General features: G+C 36.2%; 1 protein-coding gene across 1 annotated transcript in view; it reads left to right on the forward strand.

Moving 5' to 3' along the window:
• Positions 1-26096, forward strand: part of PREX2 (phosphatidylinositol-3,4,5-trisphosphate dependent Rac exchange factor 2) — a 176629-nt gene that overhangs the window by 121770 nt on the left and 28763 nt on the right. Inside the window, exons 31-35 of the mRNA XM_031604865.2 lie at positions 1774-1815; positions 4182-4399; positions 7677-7779; positions 10551-10694; positions 15397-15511. Of these exons, the coding sequence (XP_031460725.2) occupies positions 1774-1815; positions 4182-4399; positions 7677-7779; positions 10551-10694; positions 15397-15511 (622 nt within the window). The remainder of the gene's footprint in view (positions 1-1773; positions 1816-4181; positions 4400-7676; positions 7780-10550; positions 10695-15396; positions 15512-26096) is intronic.

The following is a 26096-nucleotide window of genomic DNA, read 5'->3' on the forward strand; positions in this document are numbered from 1 at the left end:
AATTGCTGGAAAGTTATTCCTTTCCATATGCCACGTAGCAAGAAGGGCTGAAAACTTCTGTGGCATTTGGAATTTATTGAAAAACAGGCCATTGACAGACATCCAAGGTTCTCTTCTAACCCCAGGTAAGTCTCTACTTAAACAAATAACCTAAAAATATTCTCTTGCCTGAGGGTATATTTTGAAATGGAGAAGAATTCTAGCATTGATAAAGGCAAGTCGATGCATCCTGTAGTTTTCCCGTAAGGAAGAAATCATTATTTGTAGATACCTCAAATGCTTTTGAATTTGGAGATCCAACAAATCTCATAAAACAAGCTGCAAATAATAGCCTCACTGTGTCTAAATTCTTCAGATAGAAAATACTTTTTCCTTTATTGTATTTTCAGTTACTAGGCTGAATGTTAAGTGGAGTACACCTCAGCTGTCTGAGATCTGAAGTTATTAGTCTCTCTAATTATTTCTCAAGTGACAGAAAGCAAAGGCAAAGATTTTTGACCAGGCAATTTTCAAGAGTAATCATTAATGTTGATTCTTGTATGTGTGGGCAGGCATTTTGGAAGCACAGGCATTGTTAGTTCCTTTCTCTGTGTGTGTACAGTATGGCTGCAGATCAAGCTTGAAAGGTTTTGGTATTTTTAAGCATAGTCACCAAATATTAAGTACCACGTTTAGGGAAGATTTCAGCTTTGAATAGGTATGGTCAGTTGCAGAATCCAGACTGTGCTGTTGATACTGTCAATTCAGTCACCTGAGATGAATGTATACTATATAACAACTGTTTGCATTCCTATTCTTGAAATAGAATTGCATGGAAAATTGGGCGTGTGAAAGAAAGACTGGCAAGATGTGAAAGCGTGTGAAATAGTGACATGTTCCTCAGGCACATACTGTAAAAATACTGATGTGCTGGAAATTTGACACTGAGGTTATGGTAACTCTGGTACCAGATAGATGGGAGGAATCACTTCCTTCAACATGAAAACTTTGACAAATCAAAAATAAAATGAGAAAGAAAAGGGTTATTTTGCTTTTTATATAATGGATTTTTTCCACAGTATAAGTAGATGTATAAAAAGTTTTTGTAAGTATGATATTTGTTAAATTTGTACCTTTTACTATATAAATTGTAAAGCAAAACCAAATGTTACAAGGCAAGCAATATGCTGAAGACTGAGAATTAAGTGAAAATGTGATTTCTAATTTTTACTGGATACTTCGATATAGACGAAAATGTCACTTTATCCTCATGTTGATGTATGTAACCAGAGAGCAAGGGGGAAAACTGGAGTAGTGTTGGAATTGATGAAAACAGGTCTTGTCTTTCAAAGTCTTAAGACAGAAGTTCTTCGTATTTGCACTTGCACTGACCAGCTGGTACACGTGTACTCTGAGATAGGAGTCTCCTTCTCTGGAGATATTCAAGACCCGCCTGGACACCTACCTGTGTGACCTGGTGTAGGGAACCTGCTTTGGCAGGGGGATTGGACTTGATGATCTCTGGAGGTCCCTTCCAACCCCTACGATTCTGTGACTCTTCATGTGTTTCTTTTTCTCATTGTTGGTGCTTTTGATGGCTTATTGGTTTTATCAAGTCAAATATAAAACTGAGTGAAATTGAAACTTAAAACTGTTTTGTAGTTATAGGATTGGATGGCATAGATCTTGGAAGCTACTTTTATATGAAAGAACTTCAAATGCATAATTATCTTGGTGAAAACCCTTTTAACTGTGATGACTTCAATGTACTTCCTTTTTTCTTTTTTCTTTAAGAGGTGAAGGCACGGATACTCTTGGCACTTCTGGAGTATACAGGTAATTTTGCTTATTTTGGGAAGTGACAATGACAATTTTTATTTGTTTGTTTGTTTTATCAGAATAGAGAAAGGGCTAGAATATCAAATATAATCTGATAGTAACCAGCATTACTCCCGTGTTTACAGTGAAGATTCCTGAAGGATACAATTCCAAAGATCATTCTATCAAACACTGCACATTCAGTGTTTAAGCAGAACATGTTTGCTGGCTGTACAGTTTGAATATTGGCAGATGAAATAGCTGCCAAATTACTAAGCCTGTGCAAAGTACTTCTGCTGTCTTTCTTCTTTTGTGCTCTTCCCTTTTAACCGTCTTTTTTTTTTTTTCACTTCATTCCCAACTCTTTCCAGAACTTGCCTTGCTATTATAACCTGTACCTTTCCTTTTATTGTTCTCATACTGTGTACCTGAGACAACATAATGGAGTGCAGAATAGTTGTTCAATTGTGTTTTTTTTAATATCCTTGCTTTCTCGAAGGGATCTCGGAGTTCTGTGATTTACTTTAACTTCAGCTCATACAGCTTTAAATGCAGAGTATGTATATTTGTCTGCAAAAATACATGAACTAAATTTGTGTTTAGAAAGTAATACTTATGACAGAAGGTTCTGTGTGTGATTTGTAGGTGCATAAGCAACTAAGAAGTAGTCGTAGCTCACTGTAGAAGCTGATTGTTGTAACATCAACATCATGTGAATGTGTTGTAATTTCATGATTTCATGACATAAGATTTTATAAAGGAGAGGATAATATTTCTTTTTTATATTTCTTCCAAATTTTATAATAGGTTTAAAATAACTTTTTAGGTCAGTTAAAATAAGAAGTAACCTGAAAAATACCCCCTTGATTTTATTTTTTTTTTTTTTCCTATAAGCTGTTTTTCCTATTGACATGATTACTTACGTTCATAAATTCTGTACTTTATTTTGTATCTTTTTTTTGTGTGTGTGAAAAAAAATCCTGAAGTGCTCTTTTATGCAGAATCTGATATTCAAGTAGTATTAGATAAGATTTCAAAATGAGGTGTCAGAGAAACAAGAGGGCTCCTTCAGAAGCTGACAGTGTGGAGGAAGGCCCTGAAAATCAGCTGCTGTTAGACAAATAGTGATAACACTGAGCAAGGCAAGGTTAGAGAATGTGTTTTGGCCCCAAATCCCTAAGCACTGCAATGACATTGGAAAGATTTAGATCATGTAGAAGCCACTGGGATTTCTGAAGCTGGAGGAGAGTGGTGTTTTTAAAGGTGAAAAGTCTGTTTGCACTGGATTCTGCACAACTTGAGAGACTGATAATGGAGTTATATTTTAATAATCGATATTGAAAGGTAGGAAAAGGGACAGAATAACTTTCAGAAATACATGGAGTCCAAGAAAAGTGTGCTTATAAGGTCAAAATTAATTTTGTGACTTATGCAATTAAATTGCCAACCCCAAAGAGATGTGGAAGAAGAGAAATCTCTTAGAGGCAGAGGAACTTAAATTGTGGAGAAAGATTTTAGGCTTTGCAAAGACCTCTGTCATCCAGTCTTCCTCTCTTACTGTGAGAAACACTAAGTCTACCTGTACCTTCTGTGATTGATGTTTGCCTGACAGCTTATAATGTTAAAAATACTTAAAGTTTTTAAGGAATTGGAATAAGGAGGAAGTACTGAATATTTAACAACAGGATTTTGTGCTTTATTTGAGAACATGTTTCCTTTTCTAACTGTTTTCAGCTCTAGCTAACCTGATGTCTGTGCCCTCCAGAATAAATTGATAGATTAGCAAGACCCGATTTAAAATCTGCTGCTAAGAATTCTATAGACTTCTACCTGGGGACCTGCCTTGGAGTTTCCTGACTGCATAAATCTCTACTGCTTCCTGGATATGTGATGCTGCTTTGTGCTTCTTTTATAGATTTCATACAATTGTGTCCTGCTAGGACTTCTATATCCCTTGTTTGCAAATTATAGCAGATAGTCTTCATCTGCCCTACACAGCTGGACATTATAAAGTTGATGAGATGACAGAGTCATGTTAAGAACTTCTATCTTAACATGATTGAAGTTTACTTTCCTGTATCAAGTAAATGTTTTTGTGTCCTCCTGGTTTTCCCACAGCAGCAAAGAGATGTGATTCACATCCATCACCTTCTAACATTTACAGTGCATGAAATTGATGGAAATACATGGAAATTTGAAGTGGAAAACGATAGTTCTGGTCATGAAGTACTACTTGAATAACATTAGGCTGTAAAGTTGTCATTATCTTGGGCTAAAAACAAGTTATTTTAAATAAAAAGATCTGTTCCAGTTACTTTACTGTTAATTAATCTTCTGCTCCATCTCTGCTTTGCTTTTCCTGTTCTGGCTTTTATCCATCACAGACAGCGAGATACAACTGAGGCGAGACATGGTCTTCTGTCAGAGTCTAGTGGCCACTGTCTGTGCTTTTTCCGAGCAACTTATGGTGGCCTTAAATCAGATGTTTGACAACAACAAAGAATATGAAATGGAGACTCTGGAGGCCAGCAGAAGGTGGTTGGAACAGATAGCTAGTGCGGGTGTTCTCCTTCATTTCCAGTCACTGCTGTCACCTAACCTGGTAAGAACCCTCACAGAAAGTACTTGCAAACAGCCGATGTTTGTTACCCAAGCCAGGAGCATGATTAAACATTCTTTGTTATAAATGTGTTTTTCTGTGTCCTTTGTGCTTAGCTTGTCACTTAATTAGGTGCTGTTTGGGAAGCTTGTGATTTAGATAATTGCAGATATGGGAAATGTTTGTGATATGGGAAATATGTTATTCATAAAGACAGTATTACTTTGGTTTTAATTTAGAAGATATTGAATGTACCCACGATTCCCCACTGCTGTCATCGTGTTCCTCAGCACTGAATGCAATATTAGGTGATAACCAGAATTTGAGTTTTGCAATGAGTAGCGGTGCAACAGAAATGAAATACCTGTTTTGGATACCTTTGAATGACTGGGCATGCTAGTCTGTGTTGCCCCTGGCACAGGGCAGATTCTCATAGCCTCTTGGGATAACTGAAAGTTTGCTATTTCTTCACAGGCTTGGCAAAGAGCCATGGCTGACAGCACAATTTTGAAAAGGACATAGCTTTACAGTCCTCTAATCCCTAGCTAAACAAAGTGCTTCGTCAGCTGTTTAAGCTACCTCTCACACTAGATTTGTGCTTTCTAACTTGAAGAACTCTAAAGCAGTTTGCAAAATCTGGTTGTGTCAGTCTTCTCAAACTCTTGTTTAACCCCATAAAATTAATTGCTTTTTTATAGTTGTCACGAGGTTTTCTTGTGCTAGTGTTTAGTCTTACTGTTAAGCTTTAAGATCTGTTAATAATGTGACTGTCAATATTTCGTTTAATTGACCAACATTGGATGCAGGATCAAACTTCACAAACCAGTGTTAGATTTGTACATCTTACTGTGTAGAGGTCCACAAAAATGACAATGTTCCTAATACCAAAAGTTATTTTTCTTTCTCTGTCTCATCATCAAACTGCTAATGAGATGTCCTTTCAAAACAGAGGAGTTTTTCTTAGGTTGCTCCAGAAGTAATGCCTATCTGTTTCCATGGACATTGTAACATACAAGAGCACAACAACACTATTTGATAGAGCAAATTATCAGCTACAAAGCACTCTTTTTCATCCCAGTTCCCATTAGCTATGCATTTTCACTAGCAGTGAAGAAGAGCCTGCATGCCACACTTGTAAAATCTGCACCGGCAGAGGTGATCAGCTATTGCCACTGCTGAAATGCACCAACCCCCCTCACTGTGCTCACATATCCCGTTACCAGAGCATAACATGTGTTCAGATAAAGTAAAATGGTTTTCTCTCTTTGGAGGAATTCATTTCCACCCCTTTGCTTCCTACGTACTTCCATGTCAGATGTCATTTTATCAGACTGCCCCTCACATGGCAACAAGATGTAATGGGATATTAGTGGGAAGGTTCAGCCTCTACTGCCATACCACCAACAACATCCACCTCTGATGCTGTAGGACAAAGTAATAAAATACAGTCCGAGCAGTCCTTGTATAAAAATAAAGATATTTCTAAATTACAATCATGAAATCTACGGTATTGTCGAACAGCACTGATCTTAGCTAGTTAAGTGCCAGTCTCATAGGCAGTCAAGCAACATGCGTATTCTTATATGGGACATGGTGTTAGGATGAGTTGTTCTGGCTTAAAAACAGCTAAATCACTGCCTATTAGAAACAGAAGGGCTGTTCACTACGTAAGAAGTATGTGAAGAAAGCATGATTTGGGGATCTCCAGCTCCTGTCTTCTCTTGGATGCTTTTTAGCACCACTCAGCACCAGACTGTCCTGGTGCTTGTGTCCTCAGTGTACAGGAGTAAATTCATCTGATGCTTATGACTTAATATGTGCTTAGTTGTGTCATCAGTAAATAGCTTTTTCTTTGTATCCCTGAATACTTCTGTTTTTCCTTTCAAGATTGTATAGACTTATTTTGTAATGAAAAGTCATGCTACTTAGCTATTTAAATGTAGTCTGATACCAGCAATATCCATTGTCCATTGTTGATTTAAGAACAAAAACAAAAACAAAACCTAAACCTACATTTCATCTCTTGTGTATGTGTGTTTGCATAGAAATTCTGAATTTCAGTTATAACTGTTCTTAACTAAGGGAAAACTACAGGCAACATTTTCAATACTTTTTCAGGACCATTTTGCTTACAAATGATCCATGTTATTTTAAACAATGGTATTTGAAAGAAATTACACTCGTTATGGCCAGAGTTCAGTAAAGAATGAACAGTGGTGCAGAGATTTCCCAAGTCACTGACTGGTTTTTGGACTATTATGCTGATAAAACGTTGCTTTCTCCACAGAGACTTCATAAATTGAACCAAGAAACAAAATGTTTCAAGCAGTGATGCTTTTTCATAAATACAAGGGGAAATATTTCTTTTTCCTTTCTGCAATTCAGCAAGCTATAGTTTGTTGTTTTTTTCAGGCAGCTAGTTGATTATTCTTTGTCTTCCTACTGTTTCTGTTCTTTTAGGCATCTAATTTAACTCCTCTGATTTATATTTAGCTCTAGGTAGCTTAATGTGCTAGGAGAGGGTTACTTTAAGTGATTATTGATTTCTGCTATAATTGTTCTGCATATTTAGCTCAAGATAGCCATCCTTGCAGGTGACTATATTTTTTAAAGATACAATAAGCTGTTCTGAGAACTTAGTAATTTATTTCCTAAAACTTTGTAGTAAATGAGGCTGGATATTTCAGTGTTGTGCAAATCACAACGCTGATATACCTGTTTACTTGATTTGCATCTAGGTTTTTGTAGGCAAATCACTGAGCTGTACTCATTCTGAGCTATTGGTTCAATTACTGGTGGCTAGAGTGGAGACAATGAACTCTTGTCTAGTTTTCATAAATGAAATACAGAAGTAACGGCATTTTTAAAAGCAGATTGCTAAAAAAGTGGAATTTGCTTGTCAGATTTGCCTATCTTGTAAATCAATATAGAACTTTGTATCAAGGACAAGATGTTGAAGTCTTACATGAAGAATAATTATAATGTTGCTTGATTAAATGCCCTAAGGAATAATGGTAGCTGTAAATTGCCTATTAATTTACTATTTTGAAATGATAATATTATTTTATTAATTATGGACTAGTAATGAAAGGGAAAGTGCCAGTAGAAGCAGCTATGTTTACATTATCTGGGAGTTAATTACTTTATGCACTGCATCAGTAAAATGTTGTGCAGTATTCTGTAGCGTTTCTTATATTCTTATCTTTTGCTCTCATGCTATTTCTAGTAGAGAAAGCATCTGTCTAAAATGACCATTTCATTCTTTATTTTGCCTTTTTAGGCTGATGAACAAGCCATGCTGGAGGATACACTGGTTGCACTGTTTGACTTGGAAAAAGTTACATTTTACTTCAGACAATCAGAGCCAGAACCACTAGTTGCAAGTGAGTAATAATAATTAATATCTGGGTATTGCTGTTCAGAAATATTATCTGTATTTCTAATATTTTTATCTCCTAGAACATTCTCTTCCACAGAAACTGTTGTATAACTTGGGGTTATAGACAGTTAGCTCTCCTAATAGTCCATGAGTTCCTGAAATGCAGCTAACATCAGTCCTGACGGAGAATCATTGAATGGTAATATCAGTAACCTGGAGGGAGGAAGTGTCTGTTTAATTGAAGTTTCCATTGGGAGTATGTGACCACATAAGGAAAGTCCCTGGAAAATAAAATGTTTTTCAGGAGTTGTGTTTAAAAGAAGCTTAATAAACAAATGCAACTAAGATGGAGAAGCATTAAAAGCATTTCATTTTAATGTTATTCAGCTCCTCTGATAGACAAAGTGAATCTCAAAAGAATGAGTTCCTTAAGAGACAGCAAATGCTGTCAGAGTAGCTTTAAATCTTACAAGAAACTTCCTCTGAGACTTGGTGATGAAGACAGTCAGAGACATGAACTCTTCCTTCCAATACTCGCCCAACTAGTAAGAAGGAACTGTCTTCACAGACTGCTGGTTTTATTATACCCTTCACTCATTTTCAGCCACTCCTTCATTTTTTTTCACTAAGTTGAGATTTTTCTGCAGTGAATTTTCTGTAGTGAGTTTAAAAAAAAAACAAAAAACACAACAAAACAACAAACTCCCCTGGGAAGGGAGGAAAGCATGTCTGCCTAACTTCAAACTTTTCTGAAACAATTCCCTTGCTGGATTGAGACCACACATAAGAGAACTTCTGCAGTAAACAAAAAGAAGAAACAAAGGTCCTCCACAAAACTAGTGAGAGGAACTGGCTAATATAAGACCATTTTTACTTCTCTGTAAGTCAAGTAAGCGATCTGCTCAAAGATTTTTTGGTGGTGGTTTTTTTTTTTAATTATTTATTTTTATTTTTTTAAACAAAGCCTTGCCAAGTTGGGTGACAACTTTTAAGAGTTTTAAGAGCGCTTTCTGATGGGGAGTTAACCATAAACTGTTCACAAAGTTACTGAATTGTAGGAGTTGGAAGGTACCTCAAAAGATCTAGTGCAACCCTCTGCTGAAGCAGGTTCCCCACAATTGATCACACAGGAAAGCATCCAGGTGGGTTTTCCATATCTCCAGAGAAGACTCTGCAACCCTGGGCATCCTACTGCAGTGTCTCTGTCTCCCTGAAAGTAAAGAAGTTCTTCTTGTTCATATGGAATTTCCTGTGTTCCAGTTTGTGCCTATTGCTCCTTGTTGCTGCATTCCACTGAAGATAACATGACCCCATCCACTTGACACAGCCCATTAGATAGTAATAAGTGTTGATAAGTGCCGTCCCAGTTGTCTCTTCTCCAGGCTAAACAGTCCTAGGTCTCTCAGTCTTTCCTCAGAAGGAAGATGCTTTAGGCCCCTCATCAACTTTGTGGCCCTCCGCTGGTCTCTTGGTGGAAGCTCCCTGTCCTTTGCAAATTGAGGACCAAAGGACTTGACACAGTACTCCAGATATGGCCTCACCAGGGCAGAGTAGTAGGGCGGGATCACCTCCCTCAAACTCTGCTGGCCGTGCAGAGTTTGTATGTACTCCAGGATTCCATTGGCCTTCTTGGCCACAAGAGCACACTGCTGGCTTATAGCCAAGCTGTTGTCCACCAGGACACCCAGGTCCTTCTCTACAGAGTTCCTTTCCAGCAGATCAGCCTCTAACCTGTACTAATGCATGCAGCTATTCCTTCCTGGGTGTAGAACTCTACACTTGGCAATGTTGAACCTCAAAAGGTTCCTTTCCACCCAATGCTTACAGTTTTGTATCATCAGCAAACTTGCTGAGGCACGTTCTATCCCTTCATCCAGGTCTTTGATGTATATGTTAAACAGGACCAGACCTAGCACTGACCCTACAGGCTCCCAGTTAGACTCTACACTGCTGATCACAACCCTCTGAGCTCTGCCAGTCAGCCATTTCTCAGTTCACTTCGCTGACTGCTCATCTATCCCACACTTCATAAGCTTACCTATGAGGATGTTATTGGAGACAGTTTAAAAACCTTGCTGAAGTCAAGGGAGATAACATCCACTGCTCTCCCTTTATCTACCCAGCCAGTCGTAACATCATAGAAGGCTACTTGATTGATCAAGCATGATTTTCTCCTTGGAGAATTGATGCTAAGTACTCCTGATAACCTTCTTTTTCTATGTCTTTTGACTGGAGTATCGCAAGTACATGTGCTCTAGGAGTGTAACAGACTGTATTTCCTTTTAGTTTTAGTGTTGCTGCTACAATCATCTTTACTGTGGTTTCAGAAAAAAAGGAACTTTCAATGACAATTTTTTTTCCAATTCTATATGATCAATAAAAGTGCATTTTATTACCAAAAATAGTGAAAAATATTCACTATGTGAATATTAACTATGTGAATATGGCCCAAGTGGTTTCAAACCATGTGCTGTACATACACATTTCTTCTGATTTTCAGAGAATTCAATGTAGACTGCTGCCATCTGTATTTGCTTAGTATTTTTGGTGCCATTGGCAGCAGGGCAAAGATGGATTTATGCTGTTTTTCTACTTTCTGAAAATGGATGGGCCAAAAGTGACCAGAGCAGCATTAAATACGATGTAAAATACTGCACATAATCATTTTCTTTTGGTAGTGATTTTGATCTAACCATGTGAACTTGGGGTGCAGAAGTTTCTGGACAAGGATGTGTGATTGTTTTAATGAAGCACTAACACTGACTATATTTTCAGATGTCCCAATCACATACCAAGCAGAAGGAAGCCGGCAAACTCTGAAGGTTTACTTCTACCTTGATAGTTACCATTTTGAACAGCTTCCTCAAAGACTGAAGAATGGAGGGGGATTTAAAATCCACCCAGTACTTTTTTCACAAGGTAACTTTTTTTTTTTTTTCTCCAATTCTTACAAATAATGCTTAAGTCTCTTTAAAACCCTATTTACCATGACTTAAATCTTTTGTGACTGTAAGGGTATAGTTCTTCTAATGTTTAAATGTGTTGTTTAATTTGAGCATTTATTGAAGGCTTAGAATTAAAATGTGAATTTAAGAACTGCTGAGATTTGTGATAAAAAATAAATGTATGGATATGCATTTCTAATTTTATAACTGTAATATTATTCCAACACCAACGGTGAATGCTCTTTCATCAGTATTGTTTCATTCTTTGTGAAACTTGCTGTTAAGTGTTTTGCATTCCAAATATTATAGTAGGCTTTTCATATTACTTCACATATGAAGGCTAAATTTTTATCCTCCGAGAATTCTCTCTCTTTAAAATGTTATGAAGACTTAAATAACCTTTTCAGGCTTTTGTATTTATGACACTGCAGACATTACTGAAATGATGAATGGAGGCACTGATGCTCATGCTGTTCATAAATTGCAGGCAGCCTGCATTAGCTGCAGTGTCATTACAGTCATCAGGAGCATGGAATTTGATTCAGTGAAATGGTAAATGCAAGGTGCTGATTGCCTTCAGCTGACAGTGCACTGTACCTTGAGAAAGGCTTCCAGGGTCTGTGTAGAACAGGTGGAAGTCAGATACACAAATGAGGATTTCATGGAGGGCTTGGTTTCTGATGAGAAGAATGTAAAAGGAAATACTGAACAATAAGATACGTGAAGAGATAGCAGAATTTACTGTGTATATGATTTTTCTTAAATAAGATCTCTGGAGTCTGATTTTTAAATAAACTAAAGAGGATAGACTTCAGTGGGTTTCTTTGAATAGATTGAGTTCAGTCATATGAGGAAAGGAGAACAATGAGCTTCAGACACATTTCAGTAGAGCAAACAAAAAAGCACATGAAAGAGAATGGAAATTGCCTTCGTTCAGATGAAACCTTGGAAATACCTATTCATTTAGATTCAGAGAAGGGGGGCAAGGAAATTGCTGCAGAATTTATTTTGCAGAAATTTTTCCCTTTCTGTTTTAGAGGCCCCAAATATTTTGAATCTTTATAATAGTGACTTTGTAATGAGCTGAAATGAAAGTGCAAAGATTCATTGAAATATCACGTCTCTTTATTAATTTTCAGTAAAAGTTTTCTCCTATCTTTCTCATACCAAATTTCTTTAATTTCCAAGAGTTCTCCTTCAGAATAGTCTATTAGACTCCAATAATAAGAAGTCCTGGATAAGAAGTTACATAACAGTTTTAAAATAACTCTTTTTTTCCTCTCATTAAAGAGTGTACTGAGATTCTGTTTTTTACTTTTCTCCTGTGAGATTTGAATGAACTGCCATCAAACTAACTCAGTAGATCCCCGTCTTTAATTGAAATTTATTAGATAGGAATGTTGAAATCTTCTGTGAGTTCCTTTGCGAAGTTACCTCTTGCTTTCCAACCTTAAAACAGCTAAGCTATTTCCTGTCTGAAAATACAGTGGTTTATAATGCTTTCAACTGAACATTCAGAAAATCATGTTTATGCAATAGCTTTTCAAAGGAACAAGTCAGACCTATCAGTATTGTTTTATCTGTGTTGCATAGCTCCATTTCTAAATTTAGACATCTCTGTATTTGCAGGATTAGGATTGTCAACTTTTTTTTGGTTTGTTTTAGAATGTTTATCGAGTCTTGATTATGTATCCTTCCTCTTGTTAGAACAGTTGCTTAAGCTTAAGAACATATGCTTAAGTTATACATTCAAAAAATCTTGATTAGCAGTATTGAGGTTTAAGCATGTTGAGATACTGCTCTTGGTATTCAGTCTTATCTATTTCATACATTAGAATTGTGATTTCAGCAATTAATATACTTAATTATAATATTCGATCTTTAAAATTCAGTTTAAGATTGTTCTTTGGACTGATAATTATGTAGGTGCTTTTTTATGTTTTAGTTTTTCACAGAAGAATAGAAAAATTTGGATTGGAAGGGACCTCATGAGGTTGTGAAATCCTGGAGGATCTATTCATAATATTCAGCTACAAGATCAGTCCAGATTGCTCAGAGATTCTTCAAGTAGGATCTTGAGCAAGAACAATAAATGTGAAAAGAAACCAATCAAGCTTTTGGATGGCCTGTTCCTTTGTTTGTCTGCTTTTATCATGAGAAAGTGTTTTCTTTACATCCAGTTGCAACCTCTCTTTCCCGGTTCGTGTCTGTTGCCTCTTGTACTGTCATGTCACCTTGTGTCACTGTAAAGAGCTTGGCTCTGTCATCTTCTTGACCTTCTGTTAGCTAATGGCACGATGCTAGTAGATGCCCGCAGAAACGATCAAGTACAGCTGTACAGCTCAGTTCCCTACTCTCTACTCATGAGACTTCAGGCTATGACCATCTTGGTGGCCCTCTATTAAACTTTGTTGAGTTGATGAACAGCTTTCTTGTACCACGGGGACAAAAAATGGACACAGCTTCAAGATGCAATTTAATGAATGCTAAAGAAAGTAGGGATAAGCATTTATGTCAGTCTAGCAGCTATGCTTCTCTTAGCACCATTTAGGATGTGGTTGGCTGCCTTTTTTTTCGAGGGCTTATGTGGAGTTTGCAAACTAACATGACTCATAGATTCTTCTCAGCAGAGTAGTTCCCCAGGCTCCATCATCCCAGGTGCAGGACTTGACGTTTGACTTTTCAGCTTCACATTGTTCCTGCTGCCCAATTTCTCCAGCCTGTCTAGGTCCCCTTCTAGGTGCCCCTGTGCATAAATGTATACATGGATTTCTGCCCTTTGGTTGCAGCTGCAAACTTGGCAGGAAGCGTCACCTCCTCTGGTTCAGATTTTGAACAGTGTAGATCTCTGAAGTAATCTACTTGTAATGAGCCTCTAGATGTAGACCATGTTCCAATAGCTAATACTCTTCAAGCTCCCCCTCACACTCCCACTCCATTTATTTCCCATTAAGTTGTCTATACGTTCAGGTTGTAATATCCTAATATCCACAGAAGAGTACCATGGAAGATATGTTTCAGTTTGTAAGGAAATCTGGCCTTACAAAAGAGCATTTCAATATACTAGGTAGAAATATATTAAATTCTACAAATGAAGGAGGGAGCCAAAGCACACAGTATTGGACTCCCTGCTAGCAAACATGAGAATGACTCCACAGTGCTTGCAGAAACAGAACTGTGTGCCCCAATCAGTCCTGACAGGTGACTGAGTTTCCTGGTGGGTGATATAACCAGGATAAAACCAACTTTATGCCAGTGAAACAAGAAGTACCGATAATCAGCTCTATATTTGTACTAACCTCATGTTAGAAATGGAGTTCTGCGGATATTTCTGTATGGGCTTTCTGGTGTGATATAACACTAAATAAGAGGCAAACCTAAATGTTGAAATTTAATATTTTTTGCACAGAAACAGAACTGCAAACTTTGAAAGCACCGAAGGGGAGTGCAATTTGCATGTTCCTTCACACTGAATGAATTATTCATCAGCTGGTCATATTAAGCAGTGCTTAATACAGAATTAATATTCTGCGTACAGCTGAAGCTGTAAAGACTGCAGCATGTTTCCATCAGAACTCTGCTTTGCATGCATTTTCTGATAGGGTGATGAATTCCTTTAGTGCGTATGGATTGCTAAAGTAGCAATGTTCTTAATTGTGAAATCTTTAATGCTCCTCCCTAAAAAGCCTGTTTTGCCAAGAGCCTGTGTTTTATGTAATAAAGAGGTTAATCTCTTTAACAAGTTTTCATTAAGTAAAGGATCTTGATTCTTCTGGACCATATTTGCTTGAGATGTTTCAAGCATTTGAACATTTAATGTAGCTTAGTCAGAAAACAGGGTGAGCATTCCTGAGTAGTTAAATTTAAGGATTAGTAAGTTGTTTTTTTTTTGTTTTTTTCATCCATTTCCTTTTTTCTTTTTCTTTTTTTTTTTTTTGGTTTTGCTTTTGGAAGTTACTGCTTTTGGAAGTTACTGTACAAAAATGAGAAGGTTGTACTTTTTTTTTCTTCCTTCTGATCTTTTTTTCTTAATGATCGTATGAGGACAGCGTCTTTTACTGGAAGTCTTTATTTAGTTTCTGAATTCTTGTAGCAATATTTGACCTTGCTTTTGTAAAGTGAATACAGCAGGGATGAGTGAAGTATTTTAACATAGAGACGTACCCAATACCTAAAAAGGAGCTTATATGACATTGTCAGAGATCCAAAGAAATTTGTTTTACTTGTTCCAGTAGAAGGCTTTCAGATATCAGTGTAAATATCAACAGGTTCAAAAACTCCACATCTCCCCAAATGAGGCTTTGCACAAATTTAGGTCTCTCTGTGAAAGTGGCTGGTACTTTTATCCTTTTCTTCTACCCAAGTTCATTTCACTGCTTTTCCAGTATATATCAGAAATTAAAATTATGGTTTTGCATTCAGGGTTAGTAGTACTTCAATTAGAGCAACAAAAATGTATTTTCTACAGGGACAGCAATATAATTTTCCTTGTAAATGAAATCTTAAAGAGATCTGTATGAAGTTGATGACTGTTTCTTAACAGCTCAGCAATCCACAGGAGTCACAACTTCAAGGTTAGAAAGTAATTCACTAGTCTGTGAACAAAGCTACAAAGGTGAATATTAAATATTTAATACTGATTTTTCTCTCCTCTATTCTACTTTCTCTTTTTATAGCATTGGAGAGCATGGAAGGATATTATTACAGAGACAGTGTTTCAGTAGAAGAATTTCAAGCTCAGATTAATGCAGCATCGCTAGAGAAAGTCAAGCAGTATAACCAGAAACTACGGTGGGTAATGAGACCATGCAAGTTTTGCTTTTTGACCCAGTTTCTATGACACATCTTTAAATTAAAGTGCATTGTGTGATAGTTGTTTTTGTTGCTTGATTGAAGAAGATCTAAGTCTTGTGATTCTGGCTTTTCTTATTTCTGCACTGGTACGATTCCATTGAAATAGAAGTAAAATAATATTTTTTTCCTAAATTGTTTTTCCATGAAAATTACACCTGTAGTTACCTCAGGATTGTTTTACTAATGTACATACAAAAGGAAATGTCTACTTGATCACAAATGCTGGTCTGGTGTACCAGTTGCTGAAAGTCATGGTCTGATTTTTGCAGATCATATTTCTGTAGAGTAGGACTTAAAGATAATGCTGTTTTCATCAAAGCAGAATGTATTTGGGTTTTTCTCCATTACTAATGGGAATAGAAACATCTCTGGGTATTTGCATCAGCTTCAGGTACGGATAACAGAGCACATATGCATTGTATGTAAAGATTATGTATTTTGGTAAATAGGAAGCTGCATGTAAAGATAGAATTTTTGGTGTACTAATCTATTAGTGATGAATAGAATAATGAAGGTATGTACCTAGACCACTCTTGCAGCACAGTGTATCTGTGGAAAACACCTTCTGAATATACTCATTTACATGAGTTGAAGAGGAAAAAGTGCAAAGGACTGCTGTAAAATCACATCTTTTCACTTTTTAAATCCTTTAATTGGATGGAAACTGTACCATGTTAGGCAGTTTTAAAAACAATAGAAAACAGGAGGTAGAAGAGAGATTAAGGACAGCTGAGAAAAGCAAAGAGAAAGGTTGTTCAATCATTCCATGGGTATTTATATGGGGAGAAGCAGATAAGTGAAGGTCTCAATATTTTTCCAGCTATTTCACCTGTTTACTCACTCCTCTGGTTGAGACGTTTTTTTCTTCTATCTTGCAAATGAAATACTGTATCAAAGCAGTGCATTTTCTAAATTCTGCTTTAATTCAAGTGCTATTACAGCAAAAGCAATTATAAATCCAGTTGTACTCTGTGAATACTGTAGATGTCATTTCTTTCTTCCATCTGCGACAGTACAAATCTGTCCTAATGGCAAGAATAGTATTTATTTACTTATTGTTTTCCACATTGTTTTTCATTTTTCCAAAGTCACTGTTTGGAGGGGAAAAAAAAAGTTCATCCTTTGTATTTATTTAAGAAGTTGTATGTGATCATTCAGTTTTATAGGAAGCTTTGGTCATAGCAATATTTAATGCAGATAAACTTGGCTACTATTGGAAAGCATTTTCTATCGGTTGGTCAAGGCAATTTTTTTTGTTGTGTTCTTTTCTATGAATAGATCTGAGTTAGCCCCATAATATTCCTTAAAATAACTTCTTCCCAACTTTATGTTCTAATGTTGCTTGGGCTTGCTTATCTCACGCATTCTAGTTAGAATCTTCATTCATGCTTTGGACCTAATGAGACATAGCACTCTTACGGTGTTTTGATTCATGGATCTGATCATTTGCTAATGATCAATGCCTGATTTTGCAAGAAGCTACTGTGAAAAAGTTAGCATTCAACAAAAATTACCAATGGTAGCTCTGTCCAGTTTGAAGAATAGGAAAATTACATTATTTTTTTTTTCTCCCAGCCATTTCATGTCTGATGAGGACATTTAGTAATTGATCTCTGCGTTTGTTTTCTGTTGAACTTAAGCCATTTCTTAAATAAGGCACAGAGCTTCAGGAATTCACTAACATAGTGAAGAGAAGAGGAAAAAGAGAAAAGCAGATGCTTTGTTCTTGTTCTGCTCTTTGCTAGACTATGTAGGTGTTTGGACAGGAGAATCTAATAAACTAAGTACAGCAACAAAAGCTATTAACATTTGGATAATTGCTCCAAAGGAAAACATAAAAATGAAATTGAATAGTCCCTGGAAACATACACAAAAGCAATTACACTGTCTTAAACTCTTCATGTGGAAGAAATCCTCTGTGTAGCACCACATAATCAGTAATAAAATGTCATTCAAGACACAACCAGTAAACCATCATTTCTCTGTACAAAAAGGAACACGTTGCTACTCCTGAAATGACTATCTGATGATCACTTTGCAGTCTTTCCATTGCTACAGCAGCAGAAAGCAAAGTAGAGCAACAGAACTTCTGAAGCAAATTCAGCTTCTCTTATTCCTGACGCATTTGACTAATCGTGTTCTAATAATGTGAACCCGATGGAGCCATTTAAGTTATGGATAATCCCACTTACAAAGGAACTGTGATGAAATCAAGCAGGAGAATAAAATTTTAAAATGTTTAGTACCTCAACTACTACTTAATTTTCTGTGGTAAAGTTCTGTTAAAGAATGAACTTATACAACACTTTTGAGGCGTGTGCCTTACAGAATTCATTTGCAATTTATTTATTTGACTGAATCAAGAGATATATTAATAAATTTTTAGTGGATTATCAATCAAGTAAAATAAAAAACGGAATCCTTACTTATATTGCAGAATTCATTCATTCATTGCTAATGAACTATGATCAACTTTACCACAGTATGAGAAGTGACATAATCCATCCAGATCCCCCTCAACACCGATTTGGAGCAGTCATAAAAACTCCTCTCTTTCATGGTCCTTACTTTGCGGCTTTTGGAAATGCAACCTCAACTGCAGAATACTAATCATAAGGTTATAATTTGTAATTAATCATATGAAAGACTGTTGAAAACCAGTTACATAATTTGATGCTTATGTGGAATGGAGGAAACGTCCCTCCATCTTCCATAATTGAGTTTAACTCTACCTATCAGAATCTGGTTGGTTATACGTGAGAACTTTCATTTTAAGACCAGCTAAGCGTTTCTACTTTTTCTGTAATTCCTGAGTCAAAATCCTTTGCCTCTGTGATGTGTAGGAAGTCCTTTATCTGAATAAGTATGTTATTTTAAAAACAGACTAGTTTATGAGATTTCTGGAACTGCTGGAAGATCTTCCGCATCTGGCCCACAGTTGTGCTGGATTTTTTTCACGGTCAGCCATTTGCCTTTATGTCTGTAATTCAGTGCTTCTGCTTCTCTGACATGCATAAGGAAAAAAGCTGTACTGAAATTGTATTTGCAAGTTGTGCTGGTGCAAGTTGCCAGCACTGTAAATTTAACCTAATCAAATGGTTTTCTAGTAGGAAACATGTAATATAACCAAGTGAAAGCAATTAAGTCAGTAAAGATTTTTGAATATATTTATGACTATGTCTTTGATATCCCTACTGTTGTCTTCTGACATACAGGAGGACCAGTGCATCTTACCTGTACAGATACTGATGTTAAATAATAATGTACGTTCTCCTACCTTCTTTCAGTTTTCTTCGTCTTTCTCCTTTGCTACTCCTTGCTGTTCAAATAGCCTTGTTCCATCTTGAATCAGTTGTTTTGCTTTTATAGATATCAGTCAGTTTTTCTTCAGCAAGGCACAGTGGTATTTGAATTCATATTTACAACAAACGGTGATACAAATAGTGATAATTGATGAATGCAATATAATTACTTAAACTGTTGGGTTTAGTTATATCTTTTCTTGCACATCTTGAATCATACATGATTGTAAAAGCATGAGGGAAAACTTAATTTATCATTTTTGAAGTGTTAATGTTTTAAGAGTTATTTAGTTAAAAGACACTCTGTCCTATGAATATGATTTTTATATTTACTAAAGGTTTATTTCCTGCATGATGTGATTCATTATGGTATTTATTAGTATACTGCACAGAAATAAATCATACGGTCATTACTGAGACCAAAAGCTTGGTTATGTTTGCAGGCCACTTAGAAGCTGGGAGAAACCCTGACCTACAGGTCAGCTGAATGGCCATAACTCAGGCAATCCTTGGACTGAACGGTGACTTTTAAGATAAAACTTTTGGCTGAATATAAGCACATTTTCCCTCAAAAGAATCAGGTTTTGGATTAGCTTCCTGCAGTAAGTGAAATTGTTTTTGAGTGACCTTGATGAGTATAGGAATGCTTGTGTTGATTTGTCAGAGATTTAGCTTGATGGCATAGAATGGGCCTTCCAGTCTACAGTGATAAGGAAGCTTCCTTGTCCAGTCTTTATTTCTTCATAAATATTTGACATTTTGAAATATATCAGGCAATTCTGATTATACTTTTTTCATCTATGAATTATCTTTTTGGGAAGGAAGTGGGCCCCTCCTTCAACATTTTATTAAAATCTACTTTTTCACAGGTGCTCTTAGTTATCTTCTTAATCAAAAAAGTCCAGGAACATCTGTCTTTTCTCTGGAGCACATGAATAATATGTCTCAAAAGTGGAAGAGATGTTGGGATACAAGCCATTCAGTGGGGTGCGGGGCTATCAGTTTAAGTTTGTGAGATGTCTGCAAGTTTGCTCCACTGCATTCTGTTGACACCAAGAATAAACTCTTGTGGAATTTAGGTGCCTATACATGAATTCTGAAATTGTCCACACAGCTAATTTTTAGCTGATGAGAAATTAGTGCAGTCATTGGCAGTTAGATTAATGAACATCTTTAATGCCTCTTTAGCACCTGTCCTTGCATTTAGATACCTAAACACCTTTAAAATTTGGTTCCCAATAATATGGTGGTTTGAACTGGGAAGATTAAGAGGGGAATAAGTAAAGGAATAGATGAAGGTGAGCTTAGGAGAGCTTCCAAGAGCTCTACTTCTTATCTTTATTCCTGATATGTCTCTTTCTGCTGACATCCCTGACAATGTGATGACCTAGTTATTTACACCAAAGATCATGCTGTGAGTAAGGTAGATGTGGATTGCTGTCCATTCTCACCAGTGGTGTGAGTGCTAATTACTACTGCGTAGTAATTAACTTGCCTGTGCATCAACATAGAAGGCACGAAGAAAATGTTCTTTGTAATCAACCATTCTGTGTGATTTGGAGCTATTCTTTGAAGTGAGCTGGCACTAAAGGGAAAAGGCCTTTTTAAAAATTATTTTTTCTTTTGATTTCTCCTATGTTGCTGCTTTCTTTGGTATCATCTTAGGAGGTAAATGCAAGTCTGTTAGGCTAAGGAAGCAATTATAATCAGTGAATGTAATGACAAATGATTTAGCTAACTATCCTCATTATACTGAACATCTGATTACGTTGAATGCAATATTTGTCATTTTAAAGTGTTTAATTTACAATGCAACTTCAAACTGTTTCTCTCTCTAAAGCCTCCTGCATCTAACTGATGACATGAGAAGCCTTTATCAGAATGTTGGCAAATTTAATTTAATCTTACTGTAATTCATGAGAATTTAATATAATTATTTTTTATTTTAAAAAAGAATTATAAAGAGAGGATTTCTGCCCCTAGGATTTATATGAGCGTGGAACAAAAATATGTCTATGTAATATAACAACTTTTTATTTACACAAACATGTATACATACTCAGCAGCTTCTCAAGCTGCAGGCTCCTTGGCAGGCTGAGATATTCCATACTGTGTATAACTTAGTCAAGGCAGAAAATAGATGTGATGGCATTCATGACTTCAGGTTGAACTAAAATTCTCTAATGGTTACTTTGGTAAAAATGACACAATGACATAAAAGATCTATCTATTTAGAGAGATTTAATTACTATATGAAAGAAAGAATTTGTCTCTGGAACAAGCTTATGAGTCCTCAGGACCATGCCTGTATTATCACAAAGACAAAATCATATATCAAGACCCATAATTAATGCATTAAAACCCATCTTAAAACTGACAGACTTCTTCCCCCACTCTTTCCAGTGGAAAGCCTTTCCAAATGAAATTGCTCATGAGATTAAGAAGCTTGTGCTGTTTGTTCTTGTCCCCCTCTTGTCCTGTGAATTTAGTCTTACTTTCCTTCATGTCTAACTAGTCTTTGTTATTGCCATCAAATTCAGAACATAGTAATCTGAGGAGACTTACAGGTTTTAGGTGGTAATTCTATGAAAAGATTTTCTTTCCACTGAAGTGGAATATTTATGAAGTAGGCAAAAGCTATTTTCCTATTTTTAATGCCAGCTATTTGATACATTACGTTGTGTTTAAAAGTACAGCAACAAAACTGAACTGCAATGCTACACTTACCAATTTATCAACTAGTTTTTATGCCTATAAAAAATGGAAATCTGATGCCTTTTAGAATTTTAAGATGTGATTCCAAATGAAGTAGATACTTCTAGCTGAACTCTCTATAATGCAAAATTGTTATGAAGGAGAGATTCAGAATTAAGCATTCACTCTGAAGGACATAACAAGGAAATAATTGCCAGATTTGTCTCCTGACAAACTTAATGAGAAACATTTTAGGTAGAACAGAAATTGGGATTCATTGCATCTAAAGTGAAGCACGACCAGAGTGAATAGAGAGATACTGGATAAAGTAAATCAAATTGTCCAGCTGGTCTAAAAGATATCTCCAGCTGGCTCGGATTTAGATTTTTTTGTGTTTTTGTTTTTTTCTTCGTCTCTCTTCCAGTTACATCCTCTGTGTGTGAGTGTAAATTCTTTACACTCCTCAGTCTTTTGGCAAAGTATGATCAAAATTTATTACAGAGAATGTTCAGAAATCTTGATAGACTACACTAAAAAATAAAAACACCTCAAAATGACACCTGGTTCATTCTGTTTTCTTAGGAATTGGCAAGTGCAGAGAAAGTGTGTCTGCAATGATTAGAAATGAAGCTTTTTCTTTCACTTCTGGTCACTTGATATGAATTCAGACCAAGTCTGTAGCTTGTTCAGCTTGTAGGTGTAGTAGAAATGCTTGCTACCCTATGACTGTTTGGCATGTTATCACCTTAACAGGATATTCCATGTCTAGAATATCATAAATCAAAAAGAGAAATCTACTTTGTGATAAGGAATTGGAAGCTGTTAGTAGCAGTGGGTTCAGTGTGGATTTGGCTGCTGGTATAACAGGAGAAGCAGTAATGTATCTAGCAGTGGTGGTGGCTCAAGATCTTTCCTTTCAATTAATAGAACAGGATGATTTCAGGTGATCTGGGAAGTAAATAGAGATGACTGGAGGCTTAGCATACTGGTAACAAAGATCTCTTCTGGATCCCTGGATAAATAGAGAGTAAAATGCAACATCTGAAAAACAATCAGAGTTACATAGAGCAAAAGCCTTTTTTTATTTTATTTCTTCTATTTTCTGCCATCCAGAACTTTCTGTCCTCACACTTCTGTGCCCACATTTCTGTGAATCCCCTTGCTTATGCATTTACAAATGTTTAGGAGTGAGGTGATGTGCATTTTGGATGATGTACAGGTTGGCATTCCTTGATATAATTAAATTCAAAGATTCTTCTCTTTTCTCTGTATGTATTTTGATAATTTCACCTTACATTCACATCCTTATCCCCACAAACTATTTTCCACAGTTCTGTTTGGTTACAGTTAGAATAAACACTGGCATAGCTGGTGTGTCACTGTGCCTAGAGTTAGCCAGAAGGGACTTACGCATGAAATATGAATTATCCAAGGTAAGTTCAGAGCCACATAGTGTTCAAATTTTCTTCTCTGTGCTTCAAGTTGCACAGTAGTGCTTGTGAATGGTCAGAATATTACAATCTAAACTGTTTAAGAATTTAATATTGTGAAATTGTCATGAAGGTGTTTTCTTGTTATAATTAAACTTTTCTCTAGTAATATTGTACACAGGACTGTATCACTGTCATGTATGTTGGGGTTGAAATCTCCTTGGTGTCCATAATCTTGTTTTATGATGAAACTACAGAGCTTCTACACATTGCCCTTATTGCTGAAATATGTATTTTTCAAGGCATGTCAGTGATGGAAGGTGGGAAGTCCTTGTGTGTTCTGACATCTGATTGCTCATGTCTGCAAACTTCTTTCAACTACTCAGTATGCTGAGGCTTCAGTGGGTAGTTATCTTAATGTATTCTGTCGATATAGAAACTATTCCTTTCTTGTGCACTTAAGTAGAAATAGAATATTACAGTTTTCTTTCTTCTAGACTTGGAGCACGAATAGCAACACAAAAATACTGCTAGTAAAATGTAAGGAGTTGTGCTGTGTTGCAATAATGGTCAATTCAAATCGTGTCCAGTGTTGGACCTTTCTAGAGCAGAACCCCCAGTTAACCTTTATTTAATGCTATTTAATCCAATTATCTTTCCACCGTGTCCAGTCAGAGAATGGATGTCAACATCCATAAGCATATAGACTTCCTAGAACAGCATTTTGAAAGCCTAGAAACTTGGGTTATGCATGTACATGCATGTACAGAGTTTCTCAGAAATGCCTGTCTCCTTTAAGCTTCAGTTTTCAGTGTTTCATTTTTTCAGGTCTAAATCATTTTTGTAGGGTATCCTACAAAATCCTATCAGTTTTTCTGTATCTAATGTACAAGTTATGGGAAAATTTAATTTATGATAGGTTTTTCTTTTTGAGCCCTAACATATTTGTTAGTTCAATCCATAGTAAGTTTTCCTTGAGGTATCTGTCCTGTTATTTGATATTTTGACACAGGGAATGTTTTTAAAAGGTGGAACATAGCAATCATCTCCTGTAGTTTTAGTATCTATTGTTTTTTCTACCTTTTTTTTTCCCTCTTTAAAGGAAGGCTTTTCTACAACAATTTATAGAAATTGTAAGGCTTTTAGTAGCACAAAACAGCATCACAATTGCAGACAAAGAACTATGATTTCATTCTTGTTCATCTCAAATTGATTAGAAAATACTGTCTGAACTGGGCACTGCGCCAAGATTGCCATTAACTTTTCCCATAAAATATGATGAAGGACCTTAACAAGCATTTAGTAATTAAGCGAAGTGCTTTGGAAATTTATTTGCTGTCCACAGTTTGTCATGTTCTGTAAAATACTGAAGCATGTTTTTATGAAAAGCAATAAAAATAAAGCATTGGAGAAACATCTGGGAGTGTTATCTGATTGTAGTGGAGGGGGAATTGTTTCAGTGGTAGCAGGATATTTTGATATTTAAAATTAATGTTGTGTATAGTTGATTTCTTTTGTTCTTTAACTTAATGAATAACTGACTGAATTAATATAGTAATTCTTATAATTGTATATCCTATTCTAGCATTCACGTTGCTTCATTTTGTACCCTGAGTTGATTATTTTCCATGTACTCCATTAATGTGTGTACTGTTCTATATTTGGTTTCTGGTCTCATTTAATGCAGTTGAATTTACTGAAATAATAGCACAAAGAAAATGGAAGTGCTGAACATACTGAAAGTGAAGCAGATTTTCCTGTGGCATAGCAGGAAAAAACAGTGAAGGCTTTTAGTTTAATAATGTTTGGTGGGTGGCAGGGTGATGCTGTGGTCTTTAGCTTTTCTAACAAAGAGAAAGGCTGGCTTGTTGCTGCTGGGGTAGCTTTTATGTGCTGTGGCCACTCACAGTGATTTATGAGTAATTTTCTCTGCAAACCTCTTTTCCTTCCAATAGTCTCCAGCTTCCTTTAACATGGAGTAAATTCTGGATTGTACGAGGGCTTAATGGAATAACAGAATGAGATCAGATTTCATTGCTGTGCTTTGTAAGGTTCAAACCTCAAATCTGGGAGAAGATGCTTCTCAAAACTACAAAACTATGGGCAGAAAAATCTACTAGACTGAAAGGTGCATGCATTTGTTTAACAGCACAGCATTTCCAGACTGAAGAATAAAAGGCTATTCAAATTTATCCTCTGCACCTCTGCTCTGCAAATATATAACCCTGTGAATAATTCCAGCTATGAAGATAAAATTTTAAAAACATAAAAATATTTAAAAAGCTGGGGGAGCATATGCTGAACTTTGGTTGCCACATTCTGTAGGGCAGCAGGACATTATTTCCAGCCTGGGCCAGGACTCAGCTGTGACCCTTAGCCAGGCCTGCTGCTTGTGTTCAGGCTTTGGAGCTGGATAATTGCTTGAAGGTTCCACTGAAAAACCTAGTTCTTTCCAAAATTCAGTGTTCTTGGTTTTATTTTGTGTGTATTTTATGAATTTTTTTAATTTTTTTTTTTTAAACGTTGGCCAGAGTTACTGCAGTGGCAGGTGTTGTGTGGTCCTCACTGGAGGCCTCATCTGTCAGAGAGTCCCAGTGGGTATTTATAAATTTCAGCTTGAATATTCTTTCCTCAGTGCCAGTACTGGCTTTCATATTTGGGATTTGGTTCTGGTATCATTGCAGTTATTTACAACTGGTATTCAAACAAACATACAAACAAAACTCACAGTACATAAGATGCAGGCACTGTTTACATACCGTGATGCCAAGTTTCCTAAAGTTACTGTTAGAATCTGACAACTGCCACAAACCTTTCATTGATGCAAATGTATGTTTTGGTAAAAATCATTTTCAGAATATGTTTTTCTTCTAAGTAGAGGTTAAAATTTTGCAGTGAACTGTTGAAGGGCAGAGGGGAAATTTGTCTCCAAAACAAGAAAAGCATTTCTCATTATTTTTAAAAAAAGAGCGTTAGTACCTGTTTACCTTTGTAAATTCTTAACCCTCTCTTGTTATGATAGTCGTAGTAATAAGATAACAATCCTTAGGACTATGTCTCAGAATAGTCTCCTTCATCCGTTTTGTTCAGGAGTTC

Source organism: Phasianus colchicus, chromosome 3, assembly GCF_987193195.1.
Source record: "Phasianus colchicus chromosome 3, bPhaCol1.hap1.1, whole genome shotgun sequence".
Taxonomy (NCBI): Eukaryota; Metazoa; Chordata; class Aves; order Galliformes; family Phasianidae; genus Phasianus; species Phasianus colchicus.